Here is a 23,743-nt window from a genome sequence, read left to right as displayed (position 1 = left end):
CCATCTCTACTAAAAACACAAAAAGATTTGCGGGCATGGTGGCGGGCGCCTGTAGTCCCAGCTACTCAGGAGGCTGAGGGCAGGAGAATGGCATGAACCCAGGAGGCAGAGCTTGCAGTGAGCCGAGATCACACCACTGCACTCCAGCCTGGGCAACAGAGCGAGACCCCATTTCAAAAAAAAAAAACATCTTGAAAAACACAAGAGAAAGCTCAAAAGTAGAAAAGTAGAGCCTAGGCCTGGCGCGGTGGCTCAAGCCTGTAATCCCAGCACTTTGGGAGGCCGAGACGGGCGCATCATGAGGTCAGGAAATCGAGACCATCCCGGCTAACACGGTGAAACCCCGTCTCTATTAAGAAATACAAAAAACTAGCCAGGCGAGGTGGCAGGCGCCTGTAGTCCCAGCTACTCGGGAGGCTGAGGCAGGAGAATGGCGTGAACCCGGGAGGTAGAGTTTGCAGTGAGCTGAGATCCGGCCACTGCACTCCAGCCTGGGCGACAGAGCAAGACTCCGTCTCAAAAAAAAAAAAAAAAAGAAAAGTAGAGCCTCAAGTAAGAAAAAAAGCAGGTTTTGTAGTCCAATTTCATTGTATGTATGGCTCTCCTTGATTTAAACTGTCCCATAATACCTCCTAGACTAAAGGCTGAGCTCCTCAACTGGCACTCAAGGCTTCCTGTAGCTGGGTCTCAGCCTCTCTCTGATGAACATTTCTTTTTTTTTTTTTTTCTTAATTGATATGTTTATTAAAAACATAGACTAATGATCCTGTGCTTAAAAGTCGTTGTGGTTATGTGTTGATTTCCACGAAACATAACTATTAAGAGACTCTTCACAAATATACTCTGGGCAGAAAAGGTAAACAGAAATGACTGACAAGACAGTGCCATTTCAGACACAGCTCCCTCAATACTTGCTAGAAAATGGAGTTTGACATTATTTACAATTATACCAGTATTGTCAGAGGCGAAATGTCACAGGGATAAGGGTACACCAGATCATGAGACATCGTTTCATACTTCCCAAATAGTTTTAAATTTTAGCTTTGAACGTCAGTTACCAGAGCCAAACTTGTTCTTAACAAGCAGAACTTTATGTCCATTCAAAGAGTCTCTTACACCTTTCTGGGCCTATTCACTTGCAGAGAGGAGTCGAAACTGTAACCAGGCTCTTCATATCGTGCATTCATATGAGATGTCCAGTCTTCATATGCTGTCCAATTTCTTTAAGATAAATGGAGTGACTCGCAGCAGGGCCACGTAGATGAGAAAGTTCCGTATGGAGGAGATCACATCCTCGCGCATCTTCCGTTTCATCTCCTCCGGGTCCAGCTTCGGCGCGAGGCCCTCAATCCGGAACATCGCGGCTCTGACTTTTCTCTGATGAACATTTCATATTTCATCTACTCATGTTTGGCCCCTCCCTCCTTCCTTGTGAAAAAGTAGCTCCTTCCTTTTGGAGAATTGATCCTCCCTTTGGTCCAGCTGTATGGTTCAGGTACGGCCTATCAATCATAGTATTCCATCCCCCATGACCACAGATGTGAGTGAGTATGCAGCCAAACCTCGTCAATCAGACTTCTTCTGAAGAATTTTGAGAATCTGGAACAAAGTGAAGATAATTACTCCTCTCTGGTGAGGAAGCTAGGACGCGTAAGCTAGGGATTCTACAGTTCCAGCAAGAGAGAAAAGTAGACTGAAAAAATAAAGTGGGGAGAAGAGGGAGTTAATGCTTAATGGCTATGGAATTCCAAGCTGGGAAAACGAAAAAGTTCTGCAGATGGATGGTGGTGATGGTTGCACAATAATATGAATTGATTTAATGTTACCGAACTGTACACTTAAAATTGGTTAAAATGGTAGATGTATATAAAATATACATTGGTTAAAATGTATATTTTACCACACACAAAAAAAGAAGAAGCTAGTATGCAGAGAAGCAAAGATGAATGATGGAGTGCAGGATCTGGGGGCTTTCCTGGGTGCAGTTGCTGTGGTACATAGGGTTCAAAAGGTTATAGAAGCCAAAAATCACTCCTTTGGCCTAGCCTCATTCAAGTTAGGCTTCTGGTTCTTGCATCCAATGGGGCCATAATACAGAACCTTTCCATTTTCTTTTTTGGTTTTTTCTTTTTCTTTCTTTCTTTTTTTTTTTTTTTTTGAGACGCAGTCTCACGCTGTCGCCTAGGCTTAGAGTGCAGTGGCACGATCTTGGCTCACTGTACCCTCTGCCTCCCAGGTTCAAGTGATTCTCGTGCCTTGGCCTCCCAAGTAGCTAGGACTACAGGTGAGTGCTACCACGCCTGGCTAATTTTTGTATTTTTAGTAGAGACAGGGTTTCTGCATGTTGGCCCGGCTGGTCTCGAACCTCCCAACCTCAAGCGATCTGCCCACCTCAGCCTCCCAAAGTGCTGGGATTATGGCGTGAGCCACTGTGCCCGGCCAGAACCTTTCCATTTTCATTTCTTGCTCATGTCCTTTCAAACATTCTCTTCTCCTCTCAACCCTGCTGCTCATACTTCCTCAGACTTAGCCTGTGTTTATACACACTCTGCCTTTCCTCCCTGCTCCCCACGCTTGGAATGTCTTTTCCCCTTCTTATGACTTTGTCAACTCATGTTCATCATTTGAGATCCAGCTCAAAGGGCTCCTCCTCAGGAAAGCCATCCCTGACCACCCTAAGCAGAGCTTGCCATGCTCTCTGTTGGTCTGTCATAGCTTTTTTGTATTTGTCCTCATCACCTGGTATCTCAGTGATCTACCATCTTGTCTGCAACCCCCAGTAGATTATGCTTTTCATATCCATGACCCTGGTAGCTGGCAAAGAGCCTAGCACAAAGTAAGTATAAGAAATCTTTACTGAATGAGTGTACAGATGAGTGAGAATCTTTTTCTCCCTCATGCCATCTCTGAGTCACTACTCAGTTTCTATCAAGAAGAGACACATAAGGAAATGTGGGAGGAATTGCTTTAGTCCCTTTATTCAAGGGTGATAGTCTCAGGAAAGAAGAAAACCCAATCGAATTGGGGCCATTGCAAAGTCTAGTGGCATTTAAGAGAGGTGATTTCCCCCAAAGCACTGATGGTGGCAGCTTTGAACTGAGGCCGAATTTGTTTGGAAGCCAGAGCCAAGATAAGCAAACATTTGGTAGTGTTGAGCCTTCCAGCAAGCTGGGATTCTGACAGCTGTTTCTGTCAGCTACAGAAGGAGAAGCATCTAAAACGCATCTGGATCTACCTGCAATTGGGGGTCCCCATATCTTTTAGCACAATCTGACCCAAGAAACAAGGCAGCCTTCTCTCCCACCCTCCATTCCCACCATATATACCTCCTCTAAGGGGGATCTGCAATTGATTAGGACCTTGCACACTGAGAACAGAGTCAAATATGACTATAGAGAACTGTGGCAGAGATGATACTACTGCTTACTAAATGGCTTACGGTTTCTTCCTACATTTCCCAGCTTCCCTTGCAGTTTGTTTTTGTTTGTTTGTTTGTTTGTTTTTAACACAGAGTCTTGCTCTGTTGCCCAGGCTGGAGTGCAGTAGTGTAATCTCTGCTCACTGCAACTTCCACCTCCCGGGTTCAAGCAATTCTCCTGCCTCAGCCTCCTGAATAGCTGGGATTACAGGCACCCCTACCATGCCCAGCTAACTTTTGTATTTTTAGAGATGGGGTTTCACCATGTTGACCAGGCTGGTCTCGAACTCCTGACCTCAGGTGATCCACCCGCCTCGGCCTCCCAAAGTACTGGGATTACAGGCATGAGCCACCATGCCCGGCCTCCAGCTGTCTTTTTGAGGCAATACTGAAAGCTTTGCATTGAGATGGTGGAGCCCAAGACAGAAGTAGTCTGGATCTCTGAGTTACCCAGGAGAGTTGAGGACAGCTACCCTGTCCTCAGTGCCTTAACCCATAGCCAGCTTTGCATGAGTGGAAAAGATATACCATTGTTATGTTATGCCATTGAGATATTTGGCTCATTTGTTACCATAGCCAAGTCTACCCTATTGTGCCAGATAAATATGGACACTAATTGTTGTTTTAGCCATCCAGCATCAAACCTCCTTCTTATTTGAGGATTAAACTCTCCCTCTCCTTTAGGACTATTTGGTGTTGCCAAATCCAGTGGTCACATCTCTGTTTTTATCTTTCTTGATTTCTCAGCAGCATTTGTCACAATTGACCACTCCCTTCTGGGAACATATTATGTTGGTGTCTGTGACATCATGCCTGCTTAATTTTTCTTTTATGTCACTGGCCCCTGCTTTTCAGTTTTCTTTGTTGGCTCCCCTTCTTGTTTTATGTCAAAAGTTTGAAGTTCTGGAGACCTGGTTTTAAATATCACAGCTGGTTTCCACCTTTTCAGACAGTGTCTTTTTGTGTCACCCAGGCTGAAGTGCAGTGGCACAATCACAGCTCACTGCAGTCTCAACCTCCCAGGCTCAAGCATTCCTCCCACCTCAGTCTCCCAAGTAGCGGGGACTACAGGCACACTCCATCACACCCAGGTAATTTTTCTATTTTTTGTAGAGATGGGGTTTTGCCATGTTGCTCAGGCTGGCCTCAAACTCCTGGGCTTAAGAAATTCACCTGCCTAGGCCTCCCAAAGTGTTGTAATTACAGGTGTGAGCCACAGCGCCTGGCCCATCTTACCATTCCTTATTAGTAACAGAACAGTCATTGTTAGCTGGGCACATTGTACCCAGTTAAGAGAATGTTTCCCAGGCTCCCTTGCAGCTGAGTATGGCCATGTGAATATGTTTTGGCCAATGAGATGTGAGCAAAAATGTGCAGGACTTCCAAGGCAGTCTTCTTTTTTTTTCTTTTTTTTTTTTTGAGACAGAGTCTCGTTCTGTTGCCCAGGCTGGAGAGGCTGGAGTGCAGTGGCACGATCTTGTCTCACTTCAACCTCCGCCTCCCAGGTTCACACCATTCTCCTGCCTCAGCCTCCTGAGAAGCTGGGACTACAGGCACCTGCCACCACGCCCGGCTAATTTTTTGTATTTTTAGTAGAGAGGGGATTTCACCATGTTAGCCAGGATGGCCTCGATCTCCTGACCTCGTGATCTGCCTGCCTTGGCCTCCCAAACTGCTGGGATTACAGGCATGAGCGTGAGCCACCGCCCCCGGCCCCAAGGCAGTCTTCTTAAAAGGAAGAGGATGCATCTTTCTTCCCTTTTTCCTTCCCACTGTTTGGAATATGGACCATAGTGAGGTGACCTTAACATTGGAAGCCAAATACTGAGGATGGCTGAACAGCCCTGAACTGCCTACTTTTGGACCTAAATTTCATGGAAAGAGAGAAATTTCTGGCTGGGTGCAGTGGCTTATGCCTGTAATCCCAGCACCTTGAGAGGCCAAGGTAGGAGGATCACTTGAGTGAGCCCAGGAGTTCCAGACCAGCCTGAGCAACACGGGGAGGCCTCATCTCCACGAAAAAAATAAAAACAATAGGCAGGCCTGGTGGCGCATCTGTGCTCCCAGCTACTCCGGAGGCTGGGGTAGGAGGATTGCTTAAGCTTGGGAGGTTGAGGCTGCAGTGAGCTGTGATCACGCCACTGCACTCCAACCTGAGTGACAGAGGAAAACTGTCTCGGGAAAAAAAAAAAAAAGGATAAATTTCAATCGTAAGCTATTTTTTTCTTTTGTTATTTGCAACTGAATGTAATCCTGATACATTCCTGTTGTGGAATCTGTTTGCCTGCCTCCCACTAGGAAGCCTAGGGGTCCAGATCCTCCCCCAGTCAGAGGAATGGGGAACTAGAAAAAGAAAGTCAAAGGCACTGCCAGGCAAGAAAACGCTGGGTCTCCTTCCACAAGTTTGGGTAAGTAAGCAAGATACCAGGAGGACTGAATGGTAAGTGAGCCTAGAAATAGATTATTATATACATAGAGTTTATTAAATACATAGAGAACACTGCTAGACTAAGAAATTTGGACTTTATTCTGTAAATTCCTTGCAATGGGGGACCTTATCTGTTTCATTTAGTAATGCCTGCACTTTGCAGAAGCTCAATGAATGAATATATTCTTTATTAATTACTGCTGTCTGCTTAATAAACAGAAATGTTGGAAGGTGGACCAGTTGGGAGTCACCATCTGAACAACCCCTGTGTACTTTTTATAAATAATGTACCTGAACCATCATTTACTGGAAGTGGCAATCAACCTATGAGGAACTGCAAACGAAAAAGTCCACCTTGAGTGTCGACGTGATGGAATTGGGGGCGGAGACGAGGGAGAGCAGTGGGCTAGGATCGCTCAGTCTCCGCAACATGGCGGCCCTGGAACCAGCTGACCTGCAGGAGGCGGAGCTCCGCCCCAGCTCGCCCGGCCCCACCCCGCTCGGCCCCGCCCAGCGCACCCCTCGACCGGGGCGCGAGGGTTGTGAGGTGTTTGAGCGAAGCGCCTGCGCAGGGCAGCGGCGCGCGGGGCGGAGGCTTTATAACCACTTCGTCGTTGCTGCTCGGCTTCTAGCTCCGGGAGGGCGGCTGAGGCGGTGGCGGCGGCGGCCGGGCGCTGGCTGAGGGGCACTGAGGCGGGAGCTGTGGCGGCGCTGGGCGCCCCTGGCCCCTCGGCCTCTGCGGGTCATGGGCTCCGAAAAGGACTCCGAGTCGCCGCGCTCCACATCCCTACATGCGGCCGCGCCAGACCCCAAGTGCCGCAACAGCGGCCGGCGCCGGCGCCTCACCTTCCACAGCGTCTTCTCCGCCTCGGCCCGCGGTCGCCGCTCCCGGGCCAAGCCGCAGGCCGAGCCGCCGCCCCCGGCCGCGCCGCCGCCGCCCGCCCGGCCTGCCGCGGCCAGGCCCGCCCGGGCGCCCGCCGAGCCGGCCGCCGGGCCGAGGTGGAAGCCGCGGCGGCCGGCGGCGGTGGAGCCGGGGTTCGACGATGAGGAGGCGGCGGAGGGCGGCGGCCCAGGCGCGGAGGAGGTGGAGTGCCCGCTGTGCCTGGTGCGGCTGCCGCCCGAGCTGGCCCCGCGCCTCCTCAGCTGTCCGCACCGCTCGTGCCGGGACTGCCTCCGCCACTACCTGCGCCTGGAGATAAGCGAGAGCAGGGTGCCCATCAGCTGCCCCGAGTGCAGCGAGCGACTCAACCCGCACGACATCCGTTTGCTGCTCGCCGACCCGCCGCTTATGCACAAGTACGAGGAGTTCATGCTGCGTCGCTACCTAGCCTCGGACCCCGACTGCCGCTGGTGCCCGGCCCCGGACTGCGGGTGAGCGCGGGGGCGTGGCGCGGGGGGCGGCGGGCTGCGGCCGAGGGGCGTGGCTGGGGCAGCGGGGACCCCGCGTGGGGCTGGCCTCCAGGGCCGGTCCTCGGCGCTGCGTGTGTGTCCCAAGCAGGGAAACCAGCAAGGCGGCAATTTCGGCGGGGTAGTAACCGGTAACTAACCATCAGGCAAGCCCAGACTAGTAGGGTGAACGCACCCGACACCCCGCCCCCTGCCCCAGGGCTCGAGGTGGCTGCTGAGCATTCGGTGAGGGGAAGGGAGCTGTCCATCAAGTTAGGATACAGGGAGAGGCGGTTTTTTTGTTGGGGGAATGCCCTCTGTCCAGAGGTGGGGGCAGTATCTCTATTTTTTTTTTGCGGGGGGGCGGGTAGACGGAGTCTCGCTCTTTTGCCCAGGCTGGAGTGCGATCTCGGCTCACTGCAACCTTCGCCTCCCAGGTTCAAGCGATTAGCTCCTGCCTCAGCCTCCCGAGTAGCTGGGATTACAGGCGCCCGCCACCATGCCCAGCTAATTTCTTTGTATTTTTAGCAGAGATGGGGTTTCACCATGTTGGCCAGGCTGGTCTCGAACTGCTGACCTCAGGTGATCTGCCTGCCTCGGCCTCCCAGAGTGTTGGGATTACAGGTGTGAGCCACCGCTCCCGGCCAAGGTGGGGAGTATCTCTCAGTAAGAGCGGGGAAAGGATATTTGACCAAGGAGGGAATGAGAATATTCTGAGGGGGCAGCGCATCGGAGGGGTGGGTCTACTTGGCTAGGGGCAGACTTAGCAGCATTGCAGAAGAAGGCGTGTTCTCCCAGAAAGTTGGGATGGAGGTGACCAGGGAATAGGCGTGGGGTACCCTGAGCACTGTGTGTTCTGTGCCACGTTATCGGGAGGCACTCTGTCGTTCTTACCTTACTGCGTTGGGTAGGGTGAGGGATGGACAGACATGTTCTTTGTCCAGAGACTCAGTGGGGCACTGAGAAGAAGAATGTCCAGAGGTTGGTGTGGTAGGATAAATTGTGTTTCTGAACCCCTTTGATACTGAGTTCTTGATGACAGTCTTTTTAATGCACCATGTATGCTGAATTTTAAAGGGCAGTAAATTAAAATATGCAATATCTGCAGAGACATAATACACCAGATTTTCCTATCTGAAGCATTCAGTGGAGACCCTCCTCGCCCTCCCCACCTTTAGAAGTCTAACTGATTGTTACTGTCGGTATATCCCATGAATGGTTGCACACAGGAAGGGGGGCTCATTTAAGTAGTTGGGAGTCAGACAGCCATTACCTGCTCTGTGACCTTGGGCAGATAATTTTATTCTTGTGTGTCATGTTTTGGCGACAAAAAGATGCTAGGGACTCCTTGCAGTGTGTAAATGTAACGCTAGTAAAAAGTTGTGTGATCTTTAGCTTCAAAGGAGTTAAGGACTTTTAATTGTAGCCTATATATCCAGGTTGTTTTGAGATCTCCATGATCCTGCTGGTTGTCTCCTTTCAAAAGGAGCTGTCTTAGACTGTCTAGAAGAGTAAGAAGAGTTAACTTCTGTTTTTAATTCTGCCAGACTTGTTTAGAAATGGGTGTGTTATTTAACCTCACTGAGATGGGGTTTCTAAATTACTTTGAAGTGTTGTGGTCAAAGGAGTGGTGTTTATGGTGGCTAACTTTCACTTTCAGTTAATAAGTATCAGGAAGGACCTTTTAGGTTCATGGAACTGTTTATGTCTGGTGATCTTACTGGCCCTCTGCGGTTAATTTATATGATATTAAAGTTTTACAGATACTGTTGATCTGTTTTTTTAACCAAACGAATATTAAGAGAACACAGGCCAGGCTTGGTGGCTCACGCCTGTAGTCCTAGCACTCTGGGAGACCAAGGCAGACGGATCACCTGAGGTCAGAAGCTCGAGACCAGCCTGGCCAACATAGTGAAATCTTGTCTCTACTAAAAATACAAAAATTAGCCGGGGTGGTGGTACACACCTGTAGTCCCAGCTACCCAGGAGGCTGAGGCAGAATCACTTGAACCCAGGAGGTAGAGGTTGCAGTGAGCCGAGATCAGGCCACTGTACTCCAGCCTGGGTGACAGAGAGAGATTCCGTCTCAAAAAAAAAAAAAAAAAAAAACGCCGCATAGTTAATTTTGGAATAGTACATTAACTCCTTTCTGAGATGTTTCCTTGAGTTCTAAGAAATGTGGCAGATCATCTTTCTGGAAAAGGTCCGTTTTTTAAATTTTTCTAAAGTCAGTTTCTGTCTTTGCTCACATCAATAAAAATGCGCAGAAAATAATTTTCAAGCTTGGTGACAACTCTCAACTATTTGGAAATTATTAAAAAATTAGGCCATTTCTTATTTTAGTCAAGTATTATGTTAGTATCCTCCAGATTTTATTTCTTAATTAGTTAAAAGAATGATAATCATATGTATAGTAATATATATAAGCTATGTATTTTTAAATATGTATCATCTACAGACTTAAGGTGGAGTTTGGGGAAAGAAAGAAAGCTGGCCTCTCAATACCTGTGTGCCAGGCATATATAATTTAATTTGATCCTCACAACCTTGTGAGATAGGTTTGATATAGTTTTACAAATGAGGAAACCAAAGTTTAAGGAAATTGAATGACTTGTTCAGGGTCATATAACTAGTAAGTGGTGAAACCAGGCTTAGAACAGGGGTCTTAATTCCAACCAAGGCCAATGTTCCTTCCACTCAGCCCCTGTTTTAAAAAGCATTGGCTTATCAACGTAGCCCCATTATTGAGGATGCTGCTGCTTGGGTGCATTTCATTAAGTGTAGCCTGAGGACAACATTGAGAAAGCCAAAGATACTAGAGTCTAGTTTCCTTTCTGATTCCTGTTGTTAACAGCCTCCTACCTACCTTATTTTTCTTATCTGAAATAGGCCTAATTCTTTCCTGACTTGAGAGATTTAATTAATGTTTACACAGTGTTTTGAGATCTTCAGTTGAAAGTGGTTACAGGGAGTAACTTTAAAATTCTGTTAATTGCCAAATAGATGCCTGAGTTCTCCCTTGGGATGTGGCTAGTTGCTTTGCATCTTTTTTTTTGGTGGGGACAGGGTTTCGCTCTGTCACCCAAGCTGGAGTGCAGCAGTGGTGCAATCACGGCTCACTGCAGCCTCAACCTCCTGGGCTCAGGTGATCCTCCTGCCTCAGCATCTCAAGTAGCTGGGACCACAGGTGCATGCCACCAAGCCTAGCTAATTATTATTATTATTATTATTATTATTATTATTATTATTTGTAGAGACAGAGTCTCCCTATGTTGCCCAGGCTGGTCTTGAACTCCTGGGCTCAAGCTGTTTTCCCGCCTTGGCCTCCCGAAGTGCTGGGATTATTGCTGCCTCTTTTTAATGCCAGGAAAAAAAATAGCTTCTTGTTCTTACAGGATGTCATAGTTCCCTTGTTTTGTTTTGAACAGTGTTGTTTTGTTTTGTTTTGTTTTAGAGAGGGAGTCTCAACTCTGTGCCCAGGCTGGAGTGCAGTGGCATAATCGTGGCTTACTACAACCTCGAACTCCTTGGCTAAAGCAGTACTCACTCCCACCTTAGCCTCCTGAGTAACTGGGATTATAGGCACGAACCACTGCACCAGTTCCTTTGTTTTACTTTTTAAACAAATTATTCTATTCTTCTGGGGCTGGTAAAGGTCACGGATAAGCATTAGAAGAGAAGTCCAAGTCCCAGTCACCTCCTATTCCCATACTTGACCATCTTTACTGCCCACAGATAAAGTTCTTGCCAGCCAAATTGATCAGGTCTCCCCTCTGCTTTGTTTGTATGTGCATTTGGTAGGGTGAGGGGGGCGTGTGAGCAATCTTACAGGTTCTGATCGTTAGTTTTACTGTAATTACTTATAATAACAAGAACACCATGCATTCAGAGATTCATGGTTTGTTTACAGAGTATTTGTAGGATAGAGCAAATTTGGATTTTTCTTTTCTTTTTTTTTTTTTTTTTTTTTTTTGAGACGGAGTCTCGCTCTGTCACCCAGGCTGGGCAGTGGCGCGATCTCGGCTTACTGCAAGCTCCACCTCCCGGGTTCATGCCATTCTCCTGCCTCAGCCTCCCGAGTAGCTGGGACTACAGGCACCCGCCACCATGCCCGGCTAATTTTTTGTATTTTTTTAGTAGAGACGGGGTTTCACTGTGTTAGCCAGGATGGTCTCGATCTCCTGACCTCGTGATCCCCCCGCCTCGACCTCCCAAAGTGCTGGGATTACAGGCATGAGCCACCGCGCCCGGCCGGATTTTTCTTTTCTTATACTCAAATATGATTTTATTTTATTCATAAATAAGGGAACCAATTTCAGTGGGAAAACATTCACATTATGATTTCTTTTTTTTTTTTCTGAGACGAAGTCTCACTCTGTTGCCCAGACTGGAGTGCAGTGGCACCATCTCCACTCACTGCAAGCTCCACCTCCCGGGTTTGTGCCATTTTCCTGCCTCAGCCTCCCAAGTAGCTGGGACTACAGGCGCCTGCCACCACCCGGCTAATTTTTTTATTTTTTTATTTTTTGTATTTTTAGTAGAGATGGGGTTTCACCTTATTAGCCAGGATGGTCTCTATCTCCTGACCTCGTGATCCGCCCACTTTGGCCTCTCAAAGTGCTGGGATTACAGGTGTGAGCCACCGTACCCAGCCTCACATTATTATTTAATATACTAAGAACAATATGGCCTAGTATAATCTTAAAACAAGGTGTCAAATGAGGTAAAATTAGTTCAAAATACAAATAACTGATTTTTTATAGTTCTTTATAATCTTCAGACTATAATCTCATTCAGACATAATTTCATTTTAGTCTCATCCAGGTAGATGTTGACAAATGCATTTTATATACAAGAAACCAGTTCAGAGAAGTTTAAATATGGGGCCTGGTGTTTCATTGCTAATAATTGATGTAGTTGATCTTTTACCCTTTTGAGTCTCTGCCCAAGTATGTCTCTTCAGAAACCCCCAAATCATGTAACTGTAATGTTTTCCTCTCAAGTGTCCTGTTGCTAATCTTAAAACCCTTTCAGAATCTTTAGGAGACTGCTGGTGAGCAAAGTAGGCAACAGAAAATTTCCTAGTATACAGGGTCAGATCTTCTGTACAGATGAATAAGAAGGGATAAGGCTGTCTTGACCTAAATTCTTTTTTTTTTTTTTTTAAAGACAGAGTTTCACTCTTGTTGCCCAGGCTGGAGTGCAATGGCACAATCTCAGCTCACCACAACCTCCGCCTCCCAGGTTCAAGTGATTCTCTTGCCTCGACCTCGCTAGTAGCTGGGATTATAGGCATGTGCCACCACACCCGGCCAATTTTGTATTTTTAGTAAAGACAGGGTTTCTCCATGTTGATCAGGCAGGTCTCGAACTCCCGACCTCAGGTGATCCGCCCACCTCAGCCTCCCAAAGTGCTGGGATTACTGGAGTGAGCCACCGCACCCAGCCAACCTAAATTCTTTGTGCAGGTCCACCACTCCAGCCTTTCATTGCTGCGTCTGTCCCCTGCAGAATCCTTCCTCCCACCTGATCCCAGGAAATAGTAGCAGCTATTGGCTTTTTTAGACAACTAGACTGGACCATTCCATAAACAGGAAGCTTTTGTTCATCCCTAGCACGTTTATGAGGGAAGAGCAAGCAAGCTCTTTGAACAAGACAAATTTCAGTAGATGAAGGAGGATTTTTGCTTTCTGAAGCCTCCCTGAACCTCTTCTCTTGATTTGGCTCCATACCTCCTGTTCCACCACTTTTCCCTGCATTCCCCAACTCCACATCACCCCCTCCTCTTGTGCACGTACACCATCCTCCATCTAGCCCAATACATCTGTCTCAGATTTGCTAAGACTTTGCTAAAGTACTTGTACTAAAGGAGAACATCTGTATCACTCCTCTGCTTAAAACTATTCATTGACTACCTAACCTATAAGATGTCTTTGAGAACTTATTTGATCTATCCTTATCATTTAAGCTCCTTTACAGTCTCCAACCATCTTTTTTTTTTTTTTTTTTTTTTTTTTTGACACAGAGTCTCACTCTGTTGCCCAGGCAGGCTGGAAAGCAGTGGCGCAATCTCAGCTCACTGCAAGCTCTGTCTCCCGGGTTCATGTCATTCTCCTGCCTCAGCGTCCCGAGTAGCTGGGACTACAGGCACTTGCTACCATGCCTGGCTAATTTTTTTGTATTTTTAGTAGAGACGGGGTTTCACCGTGTTAGCCAGGATGGTCTCGATCTCCTGACCTCGTGAGCCACCACGCACTGCCATCTCCAACTATCTTTTAATTTTATTTTCTATTTTTCACTCACATCACTATTTCCTAAGGTGTGTTATAGGCATTACTTAAAAGAAAAATGTTTTGTAAGGAAATAAGCTTGGAAAATATTGGGTTAAACAAAATAAAACAAGTTTACGAGTTTCTAAATCTTTAAGAATCTTAAATCCTTAAACATGCTAATATACTAATATGTAGTATAAATCTTTAATATAATATAATTTCCCCAATTTAGATCACCAGGAAACAAGTTTTTGTTTTTTCTGTAGCATCTTTAAGGTTTAACTCAAACTTTCCCTAAAGTTACCATGCTGGCCTGCCTTTGGTTAGTGTCCTTATTTAACCATAAACCTTATGCTCTGAATAGATTGAGAGCTCATGCCTCTAGACTAGGATATCTATATTCCAACCATTTCTACAACTCTGTGTACAAAGTCTTTCAATTAGGTTCTAGAAGAGTGTGGTACATAGGTGAATTTTGATGAGAAAGATAAGAAATATAAGCAGCATAGTTCTCAGAGGAGGAATAGAGATGAGAGAGGTAAGCAAGAATAGGATAGACAGGTGATCATTCAGTTCAACATACAACTTTTTTTTTGAGATGTAGTCTCGCTGTGTCGCCCAGACTGGAGTGCAGTTGCGCCATCTCAACTCACTGCAACCTCCACCTCTCAGGTTCAAGCAATTCTCCTGCCTCACCTTCCCGAGTATCTGGGATTATAGGCACGTGCCACAATGCCCAGCTAATTTTTATATTTTTAGTAGAGACAGGGTTTCACCATGTTGGCCAGGCTGGTCTTGAATTCTTGACTTCAAGTGATCCACCTGCCTCAGCCTCCCAAAGTGTTGGGATTATAGGCGTGAGCCACCACACCAGGCTTCAACAGATACTTTTGGAATGATACAATGTTGAACTCTGGGTGAGTACTGGATATTACAAAAAGAACTTAGACATGGTCTTCTTGATAGGAATTTTTTTTTTCTTTTTTTCTTTTTTTTCTTTTTTTTTTGAGACGGAATCTGGCTCTGTCACCCAGGCTGGAGTGCAGTGGCCGGATCTCAGCTCACTGCAAGCTCCGCCTCCCGGGTTTACGCCATTCTCCTGCCTCAGCCTCCCGAGTAGCTGGGACTACAGGCGCCCGCCACGTCGCCCGGCTAGTTTTTTGTATTTTTTTTTTAGTAGAGATGGGGTTTCACTGTGTTAGCCAGGATGGTCTCGATCTCCTGACCTCGTGATCCGCCCATCTCGGCCTCCCAAAGTGCTAGGATTACAGGCTTGAGCCACCACGCCCGGCCAATTGGTAGGAAATTTCACCTGGTAGAGGAGACAGATGATTGATACATAGATAGGTAGAGAATTATACAAATGTCGGTGATAAATACTAAAGAAAATACAGGTGTTCTTAGATAGATGAAAGAACAGTAGATTTTGCATGACGGTTTCAAGAAAGACTTCACAGAGGAGCAGGCATGGTGGTGTGCACCTGTGGTCCCAGCTACTCAGGAGGCTGAGGTGGGAGGATTAGTTGAGCCCAGGAGTTCGAGACCAGCCTGGGTAATAGCAAGACCCCATACCTGGGAAGTGACTAGAGATCAACCTGAAAACGTGGACTGGATTCAGGTTGATAGGCCTGTGTAAGCTGTGGAAATAAGTTTTGGGTTGAAGCACTTTTTTTTTCTTTTTTCTTTTTCTTTGAAGGATTTTTTTTTTTTTTGAGACAGAGTCTGTAGTCGCCCAGGCTGGAGTCAGTGGCGGATCTCAGCTCACTGCAAGCCCGCCCTCCGGGTTTTAGGCCATTCTCCTGCCTCAGCCTCCCAAGTAGCTGGGACTACAGGCACCCGCCACCTCGCCCAGCTAGTTTTTTGTATTTTTTTAGTAGAGACGGGGTTTCACTGTGTTCGCCAGGATGGTCTCGATCTCCCGACCTCATGATCTGCCCATCTCGGCCTCCCAAAGTGCTGGGATTACAGGCTTGAGCCCACCGTGCCCGGCCGCTTCTTTGAAGGATTTTAAGCAAAAGAGTATAACCTTCTAGAATGGAATTTGGATGGAGTGGGGAATAGGGAGACCAGATAAGGAGGCTCTTGGAGTTGTCTAGCCTAGAGATGGGTCTTAAATGGGCAGGAAAAATGAAGATGTTAAGGGTGCAGTTCATTGTGACAACTTGGCGCATGTCTACCACCCTGATGCCTACTAGGGGTCTATTTGTACATGGGTAACCTAGTTATGTTGCATGACTTGGGGATGGAAATTACAGACATAATATAGGAACACATTTCTTTAACCACCGAAGTCTGTTGGAGCATAATCAAATTTATACTAATGGAAATCTTTTTTTCCAGGGCTGAAGCTAAGTAATGCTGTGGTCTAGTTTGTCACTTTATGATGTTTCTGAAGCTTTAGGAAATTAATAAAATGAGGAAAAGTTGTATGAACTTAAGCAGTGGGGGCTGTGGGGGGCGGTCTGTAGTCTCTTTCTTTTTTATTCTTTTTTATTTTTTTGAGTTAGGGTCTAACTCTGTAACTCTGTTGCCTGTGCTGGAGTGCAGTAGTGCGATTTCAGCTCAGTGGAACCTCAACCTCCCAGACTCGGGTGATCTTCCCACCTCAGCCTCATAAGTAGCTGGGACTACAGGCATGTGCCACCACATGACACCATATCCCACCACACTCGGCTTTTTTTTGTTGTTGTTATTCGAAGAGAGAGTCTTACTCCGTCACCCAGGCTGGAGTGCAGTGGCGCAATTTCGGCTCACAGCAACCTCTGCCTCCTGGATTCAAGCGGTTCTCCTGCCTCAGCCTCCTGAGTAGCTGGGAGTAGCTGGGACTACAAGTGCATGCCACTACGCCCAGCTAGTTTTTTTTGTATTTTTAGTAGAGATGGGGTTTCGTCACATTGGCCAGGCTGGTCTCGAACTCCTGACCTCAGGTGATCCACCCACCTTGGCCTCCCAAAGTGCTGGGATTACAAGCATGAGCCACCGTGCCCAGCCTAATTTTTGTATCTTTCATAGAGATGGGATTTCACTATGTTGCCCTGGCTGGTCTTGAACTCTCAGGTTCAAGTGATCCTCCTGCCTTTGCCTGACAAAGTTCTGGGGTTATAAGCATGAGCCACTGCACCCAGCTGTGTCTGTATTCTTCACAGCATGTAATTTTCTACACCTTTCTTTTAGTTTCTAATTAGCAAGCCTGAATGGTTGGTTAAGCTAAAAGAGCAGAGTAAGAGAGATGCACCAGCATGGGACATGGAAGAGAAGGAACAAGGTGGACAGGGCAGATTGGGTCTCAAGGATGAGGTTTTTCTTTTTTCTTTTCTTTCTTTTTTTTTTTTGTTTTTTTTTTTGTGTGTGTTCTTTTTTTTGTTTGTTTTGAAACAGGGTCTAGCTCTATCTCCCAGGCTGGAGTGCAGTGGCGCAATCTCAGCTCACTGCAAGCTCCACCTCCTGGGCTGAAGCCATCCTCCCACCTCAGCCTCCTGAGTAGCTGGGACTACAGGCATGCACCACCATGCGTAGCTAATTTTTTTCTTTTTTTTTTTTTTGGTAGAGATGGCGTTTTGCCATGTTGCCCAGACTGGTCTTGAACTCCCAAGCTTAAGCAATCCACCCACCTTGGTGTCCCAAAGTGCTGGGACACCAAGCACTTTTTATGGTGTGGTCCACCATACCCAGGCAAGGTTTTTTTTTCAATTATTCGAGAAGATTATTCAGAACTTAGGAGTTTACCACTAAAGTGGGTTTATATGAAATTTTAGGATTAGGTTACAGTACCTGGTGTATAATAAGCCAGTAGATACATGGATACATTAAAAAGATTGCTTTAGAGCAGAGTGATGGCCTAGGAGAAGACCTAGAATGCTCTGGGAAAGTCAAACAACCAAAACAAGAGAGGGTCTCTGTCATTCATGCAATACAGTTATTTTGAGCATGAACCAGTGTACTAGACTGAGATTAAAAAGTGGATGATATGTCTCCTTAAGTCCAGTGTGGTTTGGGAGGCAAGCATATAAACAGATAGTTACAATATAATGTGATAAGTGTTATAATTGTGCACACCCACGATGTAGGCAACCAGCTGCCTAGAGAGGTTAAGTATATTTTACAGAGAAGTTGACACTTGAGTTGGTTCTTAAATGGGTACTTGTCAGGGCAAGAAGTAAGGACAAGGCATTTCTAGGTAGAAGGAATAGAGTATGTAAAGGCCAGGAGGTAGGACATAGTGTGCGATGTTTTTACACCATACGTCTTTCAGGACAAGGTCTCTCGTGCAGTTTTAGAACTTGTTAGCTACGTTTGAATGTGACAAGCACCTATACCTCCATTTGGTGGAACAGAAGTTAAGGTTTGGAGATTTTTTTTTTTTTTTTTTTGAGACGGAATTTTTCTCTTGTTGCCCAGGCCGGAGTAAAATGGTGTGATTTTGGCTCACTGCAACCTCCGCCTCCTGGATTCAAGCAATTCTTCTGCCTCAGCCTCCCGAGTAGCTGGATTACAGGCTTGCACCACCACGCCTGGCTAATTTTTGTATTTTTAGTTGAGACAGGGTTTCGCCATGTTGGCCAGGCTGGTCTTGAACTCCTGACCTCAGGTGATCCACCTGCCTCGGCCTCCCAAAGTGCTGGGATTACAGGCGTGAGCGACTGTGCCAGGCCGGTTTAGAGATTTTAATAGCTCCATGTCATGCAGTATGAGTCACAGGCAAGAGCTCAGACCAGGTACCCAAAAACAGAAATGCCAAATCTCATGCCCTGAGTAATTCTGTGTCGTAGTAATAGATTGCTGTGGATTCATGAGTATTTGGGGTTATTTTACTTCCTTGGCACCAAATTAAACACTCGAAGTTGACATTGTCAATCCTATCCAACACTCTTTTTTTTTTTTTTTTTTTTTTTTTTGAGACGGAGTCGCTCTGTCGCCCAGGCTGGAGTGCAGTGGCCGGATCTCAGCTCACTGCAAGCTCTGCCTCCTGGGTTCACGCCATTCTCCCGCCTCAGCCTCCCAAGTAGCTGGGACCACAGGCGCCCGCCACCTCGCCCAGCTAATTTTTTGTATTTTTTTAGTAGAGACGGGGTTTCACCGTGTTAGCCAGCATGGTCTCGATCTCCTGACCTCGTGATCCGCCCGTCTCGGCCTCCCAAAGTGCTGGGATTACAGGCTTGAGCCACCGCGCCCGGCCCCCAACACTCTTTTTAAGAAAAAAAAAAAAGTGGGCCGGGCACGGTGGCTCACGCTTGTAATCCCAGCACTTTGGGAGGCTGAGGCAGGTGGATCACTTGAAGGCCAGGAGTTCGAGACCAGCCTGGCCAACATGGTGAAACCCCATCTCTACTAAAAATACAAAAAAATTAGCCGGGCATGGTGGTGGGCGCCTGTAAGCCCAGCTACTTAGGAGGCTGAGGCAGGAGAATCTCTTGAACCCCGGAGACAGAGGTTGCTGTAAGCCAAAACTGTGCCATTGCACTCCAGCCTGGGTAACAAGAGTGAAACTCCGTCTCAAAAAAAAAAAAAAGGTGGGGGCTGGAGGAATGTTAATAAACATTTACTTCTGCCATATAAGGTAGGAATGGATGATGAAGTATTCAAGACTCCCTACTGGCTATCCACTTAATTTGTATCTTTAGAAGTTGACTTAATGCTTTTCTGAGGTCATCCAGTAACTTTCCCATTTAATGCAAAATAACAAGCTAGTCACTGTCTTGAGGAGACAGTTGTTTATCTTTAGTAGTTATTTTGCAGCTAGGTGGGGTAAATTTGCTCAGAACTCCTACAGGATATGAATCATTTGCATTCATAGGTTGACCTATTCTCACTTTGTTCTTTCTGAGAAGAGTTTTAATACAGCCTGTATTATATAACATAGAGGATACATCGTCATTTATATTTTCAGTGTCATTCTCAAATCAATTTGCAGAATCTATGATAAACGTGAGAACTTGAGTTGCTATAATTAACATCTCATGTACATTCAAATAAACAAGCAAACTGAAGAATAAATCCCAGAAAATGTTATTAGCTTTTTGTACAAGCTATTTGAGGTCTTCGAATATTGCAGGAGAGTGTGGAATGGAGGACAGTGTGCAGATGGCAACACGGAAACCTGCAGTTACTGATCTTTTTAAAAATGTGTGTGATAGACCAAGCTTGGTGGCTCACGTCTGTAATCCCAATGCTGTGGGAGACTAAGGTGGGAGGGTTGCTTGAAGACAGGAGTTCCAGACCAGCCTGGGCAACATAGCAAGACCAACCCTGTCTCTACAAAAGAAAAAAAAAAAATGAAAAAGTTAGCTGGGCATGGTGGTATGCACTGCTACTTGAGGAACTGAGATAGGATCACTTGAGCCCAGGAGTTTCAGGTTGCAGTGAGCTATCATCACACCACTGTCTAGAAGCTGGGCAACAGAGTGAGATCTTGTCTCCTAAAAAAAAAAAAAAAATTATGCGATGAACTTTCATAACTTTCAGTTTATTTATTTATTATTTTTTTCAGACAGAATCTCACTCTGTCACCCAGGCTGGAGTGCAGTGGCGCATATGTGGCTCACTGGAGCCTCAACCTCCCAGCCTCAAGCAATCCTCCCACCTCAGACTCCCAAGTAGCTGTGACTGCAGGTATGTGTCACCATGCCTGGCTGATTTTTTTTTTTAGAGAAAAGGTCTTGTTGCTGTGTTGCCCAGGCTGGTCTCAAAATCCTGGCCTCAAGCGATCTTCCTGCCTCAACCTCCCAAAGTGGTGAGATTACAGGCATGAACCACCTCACCTGGCTAAAATTTTATTTTATACAAGTATTATATTTTCTTATTAGAGTAATCTGAGCATTTAATTGACATATTTGGAATTAATCAGAAAGGCTAATAGTTATATAAATATATTGGATTGTTTGTGTGAGACTAATTCTTGGTAAATCAACATGAACTACAAGAAATGGTCGACGTTAGTGCTGATAAATTCTGAACCTTTACATGAAGAATATGTGTCACAACTGAGTGCAGTGGCTTACGCCTGTAATCCCAACACTTTGAGAGTCTAAGACAGGCAGATCACCAGAGGTCAGGAATTCAAGACCAACCTTGCCAACATGGTGAAGCCCCGTCTCTACTTAAAAAAAAAACTAGCCAGGCGTGGCAGTGGGTGCCTGTAATTCCAGCTACTCGGGAGGCTGAGGCAGGAGAATCACTTGAACTTGGGAGGAGGAGATTGCAGGGAGCTGAGATCACGCCACTGCGCTCCATCCTGGGCGACATAGCGAGACTCCGTCTCAAAAAAAAAAAAAAAAAGAGTATGTGTCAGAAAAGAGAAAGGGAGGTATGGCATTAATGCTGTATTAATTTATAAGATAGAGGCATGGTATTCTTGGATTCTGGAGCCTATCAGGACATTCAAGGTATTGATTTGAATTGAAAAAGTATGGAAAGATAAAATGAACTTTCAAGAGGGATGCTGATCATAAGTCCATTTAGGGTTATTGTCTCTGTGACTATGGTCAGACTGGCCTCACTGTGGAACTTAAGAATGAAAAAGGCTGGGCATGGTGGCTCACACCTGTAATCCCAGCACTTTGGGAGGCTGAGGAGGGCGGATCACACGGTCAAGAGATCGAGACCAGCCAAGCATGGTGGCTCACGCCTGTAATCCCAGCACTTTGGGAGGCCGAGGCGGGCAGATCACGAGGTCAGGAGATCGAGACCATCCTGGCTAACATGGTGAAACCCCGTCTCTACTAAAAATATAAAAAATTAGCCAGGTGTGGTGGCGGGCGCCTGTAGTCCCAGCTATTCAGGAGGCTGAGTCAGGAGAATGGCGTGAACCCAGGAGGCAGAGCTTGCAGTGAGCCGAGAGAGAGCCACTGCAGTCCGACCTGGGTGAAAGAGCGAGACTTCTGTCTCAAAATAAATAAATAAATAAAAGAGATCGAGACCATCCTGGCCAACATGGTGAAACCCTGTCTCTACTAAAAATACAAAAATTAGCTGCACGTGGTGGTGTGTGCCTATAGTCCCAGCCACTTAGGCAGGAGAATCTCTTGAACCCGGAGGCAGAGGTTGCAGTGAGCCGAGTGGCACCACTGCACTCCAGCCTGGCGACAGAGCGAGACTCTGTCTCAAAAAAAAAAAAAAAAAAGAAGAAAAGAATGAAAAGGTAGCATGGTGGCTCATGCCTGTAATTCCAGCACTTTGGGAGGCTGAGGCAGGCTGATTGCTTGAGCCCGGAAGTTTGTGACCAGCCTGGGCACAGGGTGAAACCCCATCTCTAAGGAAATTACAAAAATTAGCCAAGTGTGGTGGTGCACACCTATAGTCCCAGCTACTGTGGAGGCTGAGGCAAGAGAATTGCTTGAGCCTGGGATGCGGAGGTTGCAGTGAGCCAAAATTGTGCCACTGCATTCCAGCCTGGGTGACAGAGCGAGACTCCATCTCAAAAAAAAAAAAGAATTAAAAAATAAACTTTCGTTTTTGCCATAGCTCTTTATTTCATTAATGTTCTGTTCCTTCATACAAACGAATACTAATCTCTCTAAATATAGCAAACTATCAAAAGGAAATAGTTTTGTACCCTGTTGTTTATGAAACTTACTATGACAAACTACTCCTAAAGCAGCTTCAGCTATGGTTGAATAAATGCTAGAAATCCAGGATAAATATGATACTCCACCTCCACTTTTTTTTTTTTTTTTTTTTTTTTTTTTTTTGAGACGGAGTCTCGCGCTGTCGCCCAGGCTGGAGTGCAGTGGCCGGATCTCAGCTCACTGCAAGCTCCGCCTCCCGGGTTCACGCCATTCTCCGGCCTCAGCCTCCCGAGTAGCTGGGACTACAGGCGCTGCCACCTCGCCCGGCTATTTTTTGTATTTCTTAGTAGAGACGGGGTTTCACCGTGTTAGCCAGGATGGTCTCGATCTCCTGACCTCGTGATCCGCCCATCTCGGCCTCCCAAAGTACTGGGATTACAGGCTTGAGCCACCGCGCCCGGCCAATCCACCTCCACTTTTTAAAGGAAATAAATGATTTGTGTTTTTGGAATCTCAAAAAATTTACAGCTGGGCATGTTGGCTCACTCCTGTAATCCCAGCACTTTGGGAGGCCGAGGCATGTGGATCACCTGAAGTCAGGAGTTTGAGACTAGCCTGGCCAACGTGGCGAAACTCCATCTCTACTAAAAATACAAAAAAAATTAGCCGGGTGTGGTGGCTTGCACCTGTAATCCCAACTACTAGGAAGTCTGAGGCAGGAGAATTGCTTGAACCTGGGAGGTGGAGGTTGCAGTAAGCCAAGATTACACCACTGCACTCCAGCCTGGGTGACAGAGCAAGACTCTGTCTCAAAAAAAAAAAAAAAAAAAGAAAAGAAAGAAAGAAATTTACTTTCTCACATGGGATATATTTTACAGTTGGTCAAATGTGCTTGTGTGTGTATGTGTATTCTTTTCTCTGTATCATATGTGATAGTGGGGTAGTGCCAAACATTGTTAACTCTGATGAATAATGTCTCTTTTGGTTAGATCATTCTTACCTTACTGGTATCTCTTACTGTTTCCTTACCTAGTTATGCTGTTATTGCCTATGGCTGTGCCAGCTGCCCGAAGCTAACTTGTGAGAGGGAAGGTTGCCAGACTGAGTTCTGCTACCACTGCAAGCAGATATGGCATCCAAATCAGACATGCGATATGGCCCGTCAACAGAGGGCCCAGAGTTTACGAGTTCGGACCAAACATACTTCAGGTCTAAGTTATGGGCAAGAATCTGGACCAGGTATAAGTTGGCATTATCTCATTGTCTCTTTATTTGGTATTTCATGATGTGAGCCCAAAGCTGAAAGAGATTATCTTGTCGTATAACCCAAGTGCTCCAAAGGATCAGAGAGCAGAAAATATCATTTGGTAGTATTTTCAATATTATAAAAGAGATAGCACTTCCCTCTCTGACCATTATAGGTTTTCCAACCCATATAAAATTAAAATGCAACAAAAATGAATTATGTAGTTCCTACTTTCTTAGTAATATGTCTCAGATTGAAGAGCAATTTGTTTGTTTTGTTTTGCTAGGGGCTTTTTCAAAACTTTCATTGTGAACAGAAAGACATTTAATTAGTATTAAACCTGTACTGTTTGCCTTCAAGCTGGCTTAAGTGCCTCACTGCCTTTGGAAGTAGAGTACAGATTGAAGAAAAGGAAATAATATTAGTATAGATTAATGATTAACCTTAAAAGAAGGAATGTCACACATTCAGCTCCAACATTGAACAGTC

At 46.0% G+C, this 23,743-nt stretch overlaps 2 protein-coding genes across 6 annotated transcripts in view; one reads left to right on the top strand and one right to left on the bottom strand.

The window, feature by feature from the left end:
- Nucleotides 1–712: 712 nt before the first annotated feature.
- Nucleotides 713–6,304, bottom strand: LOC101016349 (mitochondrial import receptor subunit TOM5 homolog). 2 transcript variants are annotated; one of them, XM_003891534.5, is made up of 2 exons: nt 6,138–6,304; nt 713–1,599 (listed from the first exon to the last, which is right to left on the bottom strand). In XM_003891534.5, the coding sequence occupies exon 2, from the start codon at nt 1,357–1,359 to the stop codon at nt 1,204–1,206; it is 156 nt and encodes a 51-aa protein (XP_003891583.1). In that variant the 5' UTR covers nt 1,360–1,599; nt 6,138–6,304; the 3' UTR covers nt 713–1,203. The 2 variants fall into 2 exon arrangements, with proteins under 2 accessions (XP_003891583.1, XP_009202534.1); XM_009204270.3 differs by having other exon boundaries at nt 6,201–6,295.
- Nucleotides 6,305–6,372: 68 nt separating this feature from the next.
- Nucleotides 6,373–23,743, top strand: part of RNF19B (ring finger protein 19B) — a 32,797-nt gene continuing 15,426 nt past the window's right edge. For all 4 annotated transcript variants that reach the window (XM_009204233.3, XM_009204249.3, XM_003891533.4 and 1 more), the window contains exons 1-2: nt 6,373–7,217; nt 23,042–23,247. In XM_009204233.3, coding sequence (XP_009202497.2) covers nt 6,592–7,217; nt 23,042–23,247 — 832 coding nt within the window. In that variant the 5' untranslated portion in view covers nt 6,373–6,591. The remainder of the gene's footprint in view (nt 7,218–23,041; nt 23,248–23,743) is intronic.

Source organism: Papio anubis, chromosome 1, assembly GCF_008728515.1.
Source record: "Papio anubis isolate 15944 chromosome 1, Panubis1.0, whole genome shotgun sequence".
Lineage (NCBI taxonomy): Eukaryota > Metazoa > Chordata > Mammalia > Primates > Cercopithecidae > Papio > Papio anubis.
Note: the sequence above shows the minus strand (reverse complement) of the source record. Positions and strands in the feature narration are given on the sequence as shown.